The 11,985-nt window shown below is 55.3% G+C and overlaps 1 protein-coding gene across 1 annotated transcript; it reads right to left on the bottom strand.

Moving 5' to 3' along the window:
- Positions 1-9,744: 9,744 nt before the first annotated feature.
- LOC131415088 (palmitoyltransferase ZDHHC19-like) lies at positions 9,745-11,156 on the bottom strand. The gene is made up of 3 exons (XM_058556530.1): positions 11,088-11,156; positions 10,444-10,671; positions 9,745-10,017 (listed from the first exon to the last, which is right to left on the bottom strand). Exons 1-3 carry the CDS (start codon positions 11,154-11,156, stop codon positions 9,745-9,747), a joined length of 570 nt encoding a protein of 189 aa, XP_058412513.1.
- Between the last annotated feature and the right edge of the window lie 829 nt (positions 11,157-11,985).

The raw sequence follows: 11,985 nt of genomic DNA, 5'->3' as shown, positions 1-11,985 counted from the left end.
AGGAAGGCAGAAGAAAAGAATCTGCAAAAGAACCCTTAGCAGGCTTTGAGCAGATTTCTCAGCAGAAGGCTTACAGGCTAGGAAAGAGCAGAACGATACATTCAGAAATCTGAAAGGTAAAAACTTTCAGCCAACAATAATCTACCGAGCGAAAATATCCCTCAGATATGATGGAGAAATAAAATCTTTCCCAGATAAACAAAAGCTGAGGGAGTTCCTCACCACAAGACACCCACTCCTAAAAGAAATGCTCAAGAAGACCCTCATACCTGAATAATAAAAAAAGAAAGGGTTTGAAAGCTGTGAGCGAGGAGATAAATGGCAGACAAAAATGACCATGACTTAACATTACTTTAAAAATGAATTTTCATTTAATTAGCAATGACCAGGCTCAGCCTGGGACTGGGTGAGTGGCCAGTATAGCCGGAGGCAGGGACCCAAGAGGTGCCACCCTGATGACCAGCCGCCCAGCTCTTATCCTGGCAGGGAGGCAGAGGGACGGGCAGCAGGGCAGGGTGGGACTAGGCCTCCCCAGACTCTGGGGCCTGGCCTTCCCAGCCTCCTGCAGAGCTGGGGCTCCAGCAAGCGCCACTCCTACACTCACCCCATTTCATGCATATGCCCCTCCAGGCCTTGGCCCACGTTTCTGGATGCTCCTCCGATGAGGCCCAGGCCCACACCACCCCCAGCACTCCCATTTAGGAGTGGGCCTGAGAGCCTCTCCTCAGTGTTGGGCAGCCTGGGCTGAGCTGTCCCCTCTGAACACACACAGACGGGAGACCCACACAGATTCATGTGCCACATGCACACCTGGGCTCCGGGGCTCAAAAGGCCTCATGCCCCCCTGCCCTGACCATGCGACCATGGACTGCGGGCTTCGCAGACAGATGAGGTTTCTTCAGCTTGACTCGTAAATGCAGGCCCCAAGAATTGTAAGGGTGGCCACTGAAGCCAGTGAAAGCAAGGCCCAAACTGGGCTGCCTTTCTGCCTGTCAGCGAATATCCTGCAGCCCTCCCCAGAAACCCACGGTTACCCCTGAGTGGAGCAGGATGAGAGCTGAGAACAAGCTTGCACCCCAATGGAGCTTGGGACTGGGGAGACCTGGCACCACGGAAAAGGGAACACAAAAGAGCTGCAGTTCCTAGGGTTGAGCGAGGCTGGCCAGGAGCCCAGGGAGCCAGAGCCAAGCCCTGGGTGAGGCTGGGCCTGGACACAGCGGGGCCTGAGACCACCACAGTCAGGGTGGGAGGAAGAGGGAAGGGCAGCCTCCACTGGGACTCTTCGTGTAGAGAACCGGAGCCATGGCCTGCATCGGAGGTCACCTACCTCCCCAGTCTGGGCTGACACTCCCCAACGATGAGCTCCTCCCCCAACACACAAGCTCGGGCGTGCACACACAGGCACACAATGTCCACGGGCCCGGGGCTGTTCATCTGGCCCTTCAGCCACATCCTGCCCTCTCGCCCTCACCATATCCTGGTTTCCCCTGGACACCAGGGGGACAGGAATCAGTGTGGTGGTGCCCATCCTCACCTCCTAAGGCAGCAGTTCGGAAACTTCAGGGTGGCAGCATCACACCGGGCACTTTACAAATATTCACATTCAGATTGCAGCCCACCCCAACCCCGAGTTTTGGAGTCGGAGCCTGGGGCCCAGGAATATGAGAAGGTGGTCCTTGGAGGAACACAGGGTGGTCTGTTAGCAGTGTGAAGGAGAAAATAACCAGAATCATACCGGCTGCATACACTGTGTGCCTACTGTGTACCTGGTGTTTACATGAACCACCTGATTTCATCCTCATAGGACCTGCCAGGAAGGGACCATTATTTCCCACTCTCAGCCTCACTCACTGCCCACTGGAGGATTCACCGTTTGACATGGTTCCCTCCTCCTCTCTGCCCCTACCCAGAGGTCTGCTGGCTCCCAGAGTCTAGGACACGCCCCCCCCACCGCCAGACACAGGACTAGAACCGGCATCTGACTCCCCAACAGGAGGGAGTGACCAAGGTGAGACCCACTTGGAGGAATGATGCAGGGTGGACTGTGATGGGGCACACCCCACTCCTCCACTTCCCTGTCTTGAGGCCGCAGGAGGGCACACTCCTAGCCTGAGGGCCAGCCACAACCCACACAGGAGCCTCCTGTGCTGCCAGGCTGGAGCTGGCCAGGCTGGGCGAATTCCCAGCAGCGCGCGCCCCCTGCAGTCAGACAGGGTGGCCGCAGGGCAGAGGCCAGGACTTGGCTAGGCCGACATCCAGGCACTGCTGGGTTTTCTCTTCCATCATCTCCAGTCCTCGCTTTGGTTGTTATGGTTTCCCCGTTTGAAGGGTGAGAGAAATGTTCAGTGTCTTGCACAAGATCACAGAGCCAGCCAATATTGAACCCTGGCTGCCCCCACCCCGGGTCTTTGTCTCAGCCCCCAGAGGCCCCCTCACCGCCCCACTCCCTTGATCCCAACACACAGTGCAGCAGGGCAGCTGTAGGAGGCAGGCAAAGGGTGTTTAATGGGCTTTCAGGGGTCTCGGCACTCTCGCCAGGGGACTGGGCAAGGATAGGGCTCAGAGAGCCTCCATGAGGGGCTCAGGAGGTGAGGCTCAGGTGCCGGGTCTCCTGGCATCTCCGGGTGCAAATGGGTGAGAGGCAGATCGAGCCGCCTCTGGGGCCTGAGCAGCAGGGGCCACACTGGGCCGGCCGGCGTGCATCTAAACACAGAGTGGAGGAGGTCAGCTCTCCAAAGGTGCCGGCCCCACACCGCATGACCCACCAGCTCGGGAGCAAGAAACTGTCCAAGGTGCCACCCCCCTAGGCAGAGCCAAGGGAGTGGGCAGGACCCACAGAACGTCACTGCAGGAGCCCTGTGGGCGGGGCTTGTGAATTACCTTCCCCGCAGCAGTCCTAAAGCTCCACTGCCACCTGTTTCAAACATTGAGCTTCAGGTTAAAAGTTGCCCGTAAATAAATGAATCCGCCCCCCAAAATTATTGCCCACTGGCCTAGTCTCAATCCTCATTCATGGCTAAGGAAACTGAGGCCCAGAAAGGGTAAGGGACTGGCCCAAGGGCAACGAGCAAGTGAGTGGTGTGGTCTCTTCCCTTTGTTTCTCCAGGGACCCCTGGTGTAGTCTGCAGGCCTGTGACTCTACTTTCAACGCTCCGCTGGCCTATGATCCGCCGCCCTCGAGCTCGGAGTGTTCCAGCTTCAGCACCAGCGAAACATGGAGGGGGGCTTTCCCTAAACCTGTACAATCTTCAGATGCCCTTTCCCAACACGACGGGCGCATGCGCATGTGTGGGCACAAACACACACACACCCACACACACGCCCCTTACCTCCTGGAGGGCTGCAGCCTCACCACTCCCTGGGGGATCCTGCCCTGCTTGGTACAGATCCAGAGGTTGGACCTGGCGGCCAGACCCCAGCCCAGGGAGGGCTTCGGGAATGGGCATGGAGGGGCACGTCGGGAAGTGCAGGTTCCGCGTGGGCACCCAGTCAGGCCCCACCACTCTCTGCAGCCCGACAGCTTCGGACATGTACCTGGGGAGCAACAAGCCAGATGGAGGTGGTCGTGACCCGCCTTGCCTGGTGCCCCTCATCTTAGGCAGGACAAGGCCCAGTGCTCGGCACCACGGGGAGCTGGGGCCTGTCTCATCCAGGCTGCAATGCCCTCTACCCCATTTCTTGGGGCAAGAACCCACAGAGGCAAGGAAGTGGGGGCTCCAAATGCTCCCACAAGGCCCTGGGGAAAATCCCAAAACAATAGGAAGAATGAGCGGAAGGACCTGGGAGCTCTGCTAAGGGGCCAGGCGAGATGACCCAGCTTCACCCCACCCCACCAGCCCCAGGGCCACCACTCAGGCCTCTGGTTTGCCAACTCACTTGGGTCCCAGCGCTGCACAAAGTGTCCAATACCAGTTTTTGCCACAGCCAAGGTCGAAAGGGTTGTGTCCATGTAGGTATTGGTACTGGAGGGGGCGAGGGTGGGAAGAGGAGCTCAGATCAAGCAGGACTGGGCAGGCCGCCCCCACTGCCCTCCCTGAGCCGGTCAGCTCAGCCCAGGGCTGCAGCAAGACTCCAAGGGCGGGGAAGCCGCAAGGGTCAGCCAAGGCCTCCCCCAACCCACTTCCGAGGAGCTCTCTCCACGCGACCCCTGGCCCCGCACCCCCAAACCCTGCCGCCTCAGGGATCCCTCCACCACCTGGTACCCCCCTTTGGCAGCATCCTCCCCCTCTCTGTCTCCTTTGGCCACACACATCCTCCTGCTGCCTCCTTCCAAATATGCTTTCAGATCTGCCTTGTTCTATCAAGCTGCTCCAAAGACGGCTCCACACCCCGCTCCCCCTACTTGTCTGCTTTCCCACCACTCATTACTTCCAAACTTGTGCCTTCACTGAATTTCACTATCTGGAAGGGCAGTGCTTTCGGGCCCAATCATATTTCCTACCCAAACTCACATGGCCCAGAAATCGGGGTTCAAAGTCGTGAGTGCCTAGTGCAGTAAAGGTCAAGACGAAAGTTCAAGTCCTCTCCTGGACACACTTGACCCAGCTCTCGTCCTCCCCGCCCTCCACCCACCAGCCTCATCCCCTCCTCCTCCCCAGCGCAGGCCGACTCTCACCCCGACTTCAAGCGCCCTAGCTACAAAGTGCTGGTCACGACCGAAAGGGGCCCAGGAGCACATCCGCCCACCACCAGCTCTCCTGTGTCCCATGCCCCTGTCACAAAGACGTTGATCTTCAACACTATTCTCCACCAAAATGAACCAGGACCCCAGGCAGGGCAGCTGAGCCCTGGGGGAGGAAAAGTCAAGACAGCTCCAGAATGTCCCATTGTGGCCAAAACCAACACCAACCATTGTGAGAGTTTGAGTTCTGCGTCCTTTAGGGCGTTTAAAGCATTTAAGGGAAACTAAAAGCTTAAAAGACTTTGGTTAAATTTACATTCAAAATTTCAAATTTAGAGAAATATATTTTCATTCATGAGATGTATATGGAGCATAGGAAAATGCTGATTGTTCAGTGCTTCAAGGTATGATAGCTGTTGAAGGAATTTGTAAGAACTGACTAATACAGCAGAGCACCGTGCTCCCCCACATGGCCCCTCTCAGCTGGGAACGGAAGCCAGCAGCTCTGAGCTTCCCACACTGTCCCCTCTCACTGGCTCCAGACCCGGGTCTCCTGCTCCCATTGCCAGTCTCCAACGCCCTCACCCTCCACAGGCCCAGAGCAAAGTGGGCGTCTTCTTGTCCCGTCTCCTGCCCAACTCCCTGCTGCCTCTGCTCTCTCGGTTCTTCCCCAGGGTTTATGGCATCAGGCTTCTCCCTCTCTCTCTTTCTTTCTCTTCCTCCCAAAGCCGCATGCATTCCTTTGTCTGCAGGTTCACTCTTTGCTCATAAATATTTTGAGGCTTCAACAATGTTCCGGGCACTGCGCTGGGGACAGAGGACACACCACGAACAACAAAGCCAGTCGTAACTTTCAGGGTGGAGAGGGCAGCTGGGGGTGGCAGAGCAGCAGGGAGAGGGGATCAGCGAGAAGAGCAGGCAGCCTAGGGCAAGACTCCACGGTGCAGGCCGAGGAGCATCAGCCAGGTGAGCAGAGGGAGCGGGACCCCGAGAGCCTGGGGCAGGCCATGGCAGCTGCGTTCCGTTCCACATGGGGCTGTGTGTGGCCAGGAAAGATCAGTCTGAGGACTGCCCGCTGGCTGTGGCCTCGTGGAGAGCGCAGCATCACCGTGACAGTGAGGACAGAGGCTGAAGTGGGATGAGGAAGGTGAAGAACGATGCTAGTGAGCACAGCCAACTCTGTCAGAAACTCCGGCTGTGCCGAGGGGAGAGTATGACAGTTGGAGTGGAGGCCTGTGACGTTAACGGAGATTTGCTTTGTTTGTAAGATGAGAGAGACATGAAGACGTGGCAATGATGATGCCGAGGAACGGTAATAATAACAACAACAAAGTCTAGGACACTTACTTGTACCAGCCATTGTGCTATGTGTCTTACACATATTAACCCATGCGGCCTCCTTTTACAGATGGGGAAACTGAGGCACCAGGTGGCCAAGCAGTACTCCTAACATCTCCATGCTGGCATGTTGTGGAGCTGGCAAGTGAATTTACATGGTCTGGCTCCAGAGCCCTTACTATGAACCACTAAGCAAGTGGCCCCAGCAGAAGCTGCGGTCAGGGGAAGCAGGCGGGAAGGGAACGAAGTGGAGGTGTGTGAAGGATGCCTGAAATGGGATCTGCAGGTGATGGGAAAGAGCCCTGCCTGTTGAATCACAGAGTGCAGACCCCAGTCAGGCTTCTTAAGGGTGGAGACCCCGGACTGGAAGAACCCCATGCGGAGCAGTGCAGGGGGCGCAGGGGTTAGGTCCCGACCCGAGGCTGAAGAACCATAGGATGTGGGAAGGGACAGTGCTGCCCAAGAGAGGCTGAAATGATGGACTGAGGATGGAGAGAGAAGGCATGCAGACAACAGGGGGCTGATGAGGAAGGGATGAGCAGAGGCGTCACACGGGAGCTGTGAACCAAATACGGGGGGAGCGATGGAGTGGTGATGGGAAGGATGGGAGGAGGTGGGCACAGAGGGCTCCTCTGTCCTTTCAGCTGCCTCGGTGTCTCCAGCCCCTCCCTCATCACTGTGGCCCACTACAGTCTTCCTAAAAAAGCCTTTACTCAAGTCCCTGTCCTGCTGAAGGAAACCCACGGCAAGGATCTCCACTTTTACCACTCCACCTGCCACTGTAGCGGAGGGCCGAGACAGTGCAGGAAGACAAGAAAAAGAAATAAAGCCAGACACGCTGGAAAGGGGGAAATGAAACTGTCCTTATTCACAGATGACATGAATTTTGAGGTAGAATCAACAAAAAGGCTACTAGAACTTATAAGTCAATCCAGAAAAATTCCAAGATCCGAGACAAACATACAAAAGTCCACTGTATTTTCTAACAATAATAAGCAAATGTAAATTCAATTTTGCAAAAAATTTATAAGAGCACAAAAAACAAGGAAATACTTAGAAAACATCTAACACAAGGTATGCAAGCTGTATATGCTGAAAACTACACAACACTAAGGAAAGACATCAAAGAAGACCTGAATATGGAGAGGTATCCCATTTTCGTGGATTAAAAGATCAATACTGTTAAAAGGTCCATTTTCCAAAGCGGTCTATAGGTTCAATGCAATCCAAGTGAAAATCTCAGCAAACTTAGTTCTAGCAATTGACAAGCTGATTCTTAATTTATATGGAAAATCAAAGGAACTAGGATAGCCACAAGAACTCTGAAAAAAAGAACAAAGTTGGAGATTTCACATTGTGTCATTTCAAGACTTCATAGAAAGCTACCAGTGAAGACAGTGTGGTAGTGGCAAAAAAAGAGACAGTTCAGAAATACACCCACATCTATATAGTCAATTGATTTTTGAGGAATGTGCAAAGACAACTCAACAGAAAAAGGACTGTCTTTTCAACAAATGCTCTTGGAACAACCCACACGCAAAACTATAAGTCTTGACTCATACCCTGCTTCATATCCAAAATTTAACCCAAAATGAATAGGAGGCCTAAAGAGAAAACCTAAAACTATAAAACTTCTAGAAGAAAACATAGGAGAAAATCTTGGTGACCTCGGTTTAGGCAAAGATTTCTTAATTACAACACCAAAACACAAGCCATTGAAGACAAAACTGAAAACGCTCTTGATCCAAATTGAACACTTCTGATCTTGGACAAATACTGGCAAGAAAATAAGGTCAAAGGCTGTGAAAAGACTGCAAAACACGTAGCTGAATCTAGCAGATAGAAAGAACTCTTTAAATCTAATACTAAGAAGACAACATAATTTTTTGAATGGGCAAACGATTGGAACAGACATTTAATCAAAGATATACAGATGGCAAATAAGAACATGAAAGGATGCTCAACAGCATTAGTCACTTGGAAGATGCAAATTCAAACCACAATGAGATACCACTACACGTGTCTTAGACTAGCTACAACGGAAAATCAGAAAACAAAAAAAGGTGACAATGCCAAATGTTAATGAGGATGCAGAAGCAACTGGATTTCCCATGCACTGCTTGTGGGAATGCAAAAGGGTACAGCCATTTTGGAAGACAATTTGGCACTTTCTTATCAAGTTAAACATTCAGTTACTGTCTAACCCAGCAATGCCACTCTTAAGAATTGACTCAAAGAAATGAAAACTTATCTTCCCATGCCTGTACACGAATGTTTATAGCCACTTTCTTTATGATCACCAAAACCCAGAAACAACCCAAATATCCTTCCGTTGGCAAATGGATAAGTAAGCTGTGGTACATCCATATGAGGGAATAGTACACAGCAAGAGAAAGGAGGAAAGAACTCCTACGGGCAGCAATGTCGAGGAATCTCAAATGCATTATGCTAAGTGCAAGACACCAGACTCAAAAGGCTATGATTTCATCCACACGAGACTCTGGACAAGGAAAGACAAGACGGATAGAAGACAAATCAGTGGTTGCCAGGGGCAACAAGTATGGGGAGAAACCCACTACAAAAGGGGCTTCAGAGAATTGTGGGGGGTGATGGAACTGTTCTAAATCTTAATTATGGAAGTGGTTGCAGGACTGTATGCATTTGTCAAAACCTAAAAATGGGTGAATTTTACTCCATGTTAAATAAAAAAACAAAACCTGTCCTGCCTTCCAGGTTTCCACCGCACCAAGAGAAGGCTCCAGCTGACTTTCGTGCCTTTTCCATCTGGCCCGAGCCCAGCAGTCCACTTGATTTCTCATCCACTTTCTGCTCCAATTACAACTGTCCCCTCAGCATCCTCAACATTCCACAAACTTTCCGGCTTCCCTGCCTTTTTGCAAGCTGTGCCCCTGACCTGCAACGCCCTTCGCTCTGCCTTCTGCCCCCAAACCCTCTACACCGCGGTCCTCTCTGAACTCTCCATTCCCTCTGAGTCTGCGCTGCGCTGCACAGCACAGGGCAGGCCCCTCTCTCAATGTGCACGGGCGAAGGGCGGGAGATTCTCTGACTTCAGGGGCCTTATCAACAGGAGCGCAGGATGGGGCCTCCCTCACCTCCATGCCTGGCATTCAAAATAACGGATGCGCAGCCTAGCACTCACTAGGCCCTCGACGCAGTGCACCTGGGAGGGAGAGGGAGCCCCGAGCCCCTAGAGGAGGTGAGATCTGAGCTGAATCTGGGCCTCAAGGCCTCACGAGGCACCTTCAAGGGAGGTCAGGCCATGAGGACCAGGGCGGGGGAGAAAGGGCGGAAAGTGTGGAGGTCCTGAAGGCCCAAGGTGACCGCCCAGAGACCGCTTTCGTGGCGCCCCCGGAGACCGGCGTACCTTGTCCTCGTAGGAGCGCTGGGCGGTGCTCACCGACCTGGCCTTCATCAGCAGAAGCACCAAGAGAGGCACCAGGAAGCCGGCAGCGGGGACCACTACGACGATGCTGCCCACGAGCTAAGGAGCTGCGCCCGCAATGGACCTCCCAGGCCGGGACCCTCACCCCGACTCCGGCCCTGACAGACCCGCGCACGACCAGCCAGTCCATCCTCTCCCCACCCACCAACCCCTGGTAAACCTCACCCCACCCTGCCGATCTGGTCTCCGTGCCACCCTCAGCGTCCTCCATCCAAGACCCCGCTAGATTGCCCACGCACCGCAGTGCCTCCTAGCCCCACCCATCACCCGGACCCTACCACCCTCCCCTGGTCCAGACTGGTCCTCCCCAGGGGGTTTCTCTCTAACCCCGCCCACCACTCGCCCGCCCCCGGGACCCCGCCCTTCGGCTGTCCTCGCCCTGCCCACAGCTCGCCAAGTGGACCCTGCAGCCTGGTGGATACGCGATGACCTTGTCAATGGAGAAGGGCAGGTGGGTGGTGCGCAGGAGGAAGACCATGCAGGTGACAAGCATGGAGCCCAAGTACAAGCATAGGCACAGGAGGAGCAGGATGAACAAGCCCAAGTTCCGGTGACCTATGCAATTGTTCACCCACCTGCAGTGGTGGTCGAAGTCCTGAGCGAGAGGGAGAGGGGGCAGCGTTCTGAACACCAGAAGAGGACAGGTCAAGCTCCCCGGGCCAGGCCTACAGCCAGCCGTGGGGCCCTTGGGCATCTAGTGTCAGCCAGCCCTGGGGTAGGACAGGGGTGCCTTTCCTCCCCCTGGCCTGACCAGGCTCAGCATAGATGTCGATGCTCCTGGGCGTGTCAGCACCTGGGTCGGCAGGGGCCAGCCTCCCAGGACAGGTGCAGGCAGGGAGGCAGTGAGCTGCATGAGTGACCAAGAGTGGCTGGGAGTTACTGCCACCCTTGGCCTTAGCAGTCCCGGAAGTGGTTTGAGGTCTGCTACTGGTCCCCTGTGCAAGTGGGCCTCCTGGTCCCAGGCAGGTGCAGAGCGGGTGGGGGTGTGGGCCAGAAGGGGGCAGATGAGAGGGGCGCTCACCTCCACACAGATGTTGCACCAGGGGCAGTGGTAGGTCCGCGGCGGGCGGTGGAAGCAGCACTGTGGGCACCACTGCAGGCGGAAGGCTATGTGCTTCGCCCAAACCACACGCACCGTCCTGGGGCCCTGTTCGTTGGAGCCTGGCATGGGAAGAGGATTGGGCAGCGGCAGGAGCCCTTCGTCACACTGCTGCTGCCGGGGTGAGGGCCGCCCCGCAGCATCACTGGCCTAGGCAAGGAGGTGTGCAGGGGAATCCTAGTCCGCACTGAGGAAGCTGACCAAACTCAGAGAGGCTGGCAGTCCAAGGGAAGGTAGACGTCCAGCCAGAGGACTTCTGTGAGAACGCAGGCCTTTGGAACTGTCAGTGATGTAAGGAGTGTGTGCAGTGGGAAGGAAGAAGACACAACTGAGTGGTTGCCAAGAGCTGGCTTCTCTTCCCAGCCTGCCCTGGCCCTGCCTCCAAGGCAACTGGAAAGCCTCCAGAATCCTGTTGTACCGCATCTCGGTGGCTTGGGAAATGAAGCAACAGAAGCAGGGCCCAAGTGAAGGGGATGTGGGGTGACGGGGTCTTGAGGCCCGAGGAGGGGACAAGGGAGGAGCACTTTAGGAATCTTCCCTGCACGCAGGACCCTTTAGGGTGCTACCTCCTTCTCCCAGGGGCCCGAGAGCTCACCTTGGTGCAAGATACCAGGGTCGGAGATGTTTAGAAACATGAGAATGCCGAAGGTGAGGACGAAGAGGGGTCCTGTGACAACAGGAAAGGCCCACTCCCCATTCTGGGCCAGCCATCTGCAACTGAGACCAGAGCAGGACTCAGCGCTGACCCTGGAGTCCCAAAGCTCCGCGCGGGACTCACTCCACCTGGTCCGGACTCACAGACCTCAAAGCCTGCTCTAAATAGCCAGGGCGGTGACAGACCCAGAGAGGCTCCACCAAATGTCACCCAATACTCCTAGCCACCAACAGCTCCCAAAGGCACCAAGCACTCTATGCCTCTGTGCCTTTGCACATTGGTTCCCACTGCCTAGAATATCCTCCCTTCCCTGACGCCTCTTCTGCACTTCCCCTGTCCGGACTCTCATGATCTGTCTTCCTTTCTGACTCTGTAAGAAACCTGCCGGCTTGTGTGGGAGACTCACGGGAAACCAAAGAAGAGTCCACTGACAGCGACCAGCAGGACTCCACTGAAGGCAGCGAGCAGGCTCGGGACGAGCCAGGGAATTGGGACCTGAGGCGGGGGATGGCGCCCCTTCGTGAGGGGCATGCCATCCTCCCAGAGCCGCATGGCTGGACCTCTGGTGCCCACAGGCTCCCTCCCTGATACTGGCTCCGAGAGCCCTATGTTCCCAGCGAACGCTGAGGCCATAGTGAGCTCAGAAGCCTCAGCCCAGGGTGGAAGGCAAGAAGTCCCAGTGTGACATCACAGAGGATGAGGAGAATGTGGACTAGGGGTTCTGCAGCCTGTGACTGTCACTTCCCACAGCAACCACCCCACCCCCACCCGTGCTGGGGACTGAGAGGTCCTGCCCCTGTGAGCTTGGC

This window comes from Diceros bicornis, chromosome 15 (genome assembly GCF_020826845.1).
Source record: "Diceros bicornis minor isolate mBicDic1 chromosome 15, mDicBic1.mat.cur, whole genome shotgun sequence".
Lineage (NCBI taxonomy): Eukaryota > Metazoa > Chordata > Mammalia > Perissodactyla > Rhinocerotidae > Diceros > Diceros bicornis.
The sequence above is the reverse complement of the archived record's forward strand: the minus strand, read 5'-3'. Positions and strand labels throughout refer to the sequence as shown.

Coding starts and splice junctions, on each gene's coding strand:
- LOC131415088 (XM_058556530.1), bottom strand. CDS start 11,156: ATGTTTCTAAACATCTCCGACCCTGGTATCTTGCACCAAGGTGAGCTC. Junction 10,672..11,087: donor CGGGCCCCTGGGAGAAGGAG/GTAGCACCCTAA, acceptor CTCCTTGCCTAG/GCCAGTGATGCTGCGGGGCG. Junction 10,018..10,443: donor GGTGCAACATCTGTGTGGAG/GTGAGCGCCCCT, acceptor CCTCTCGCTCAG/GACTTCGACCACCACTGCAG.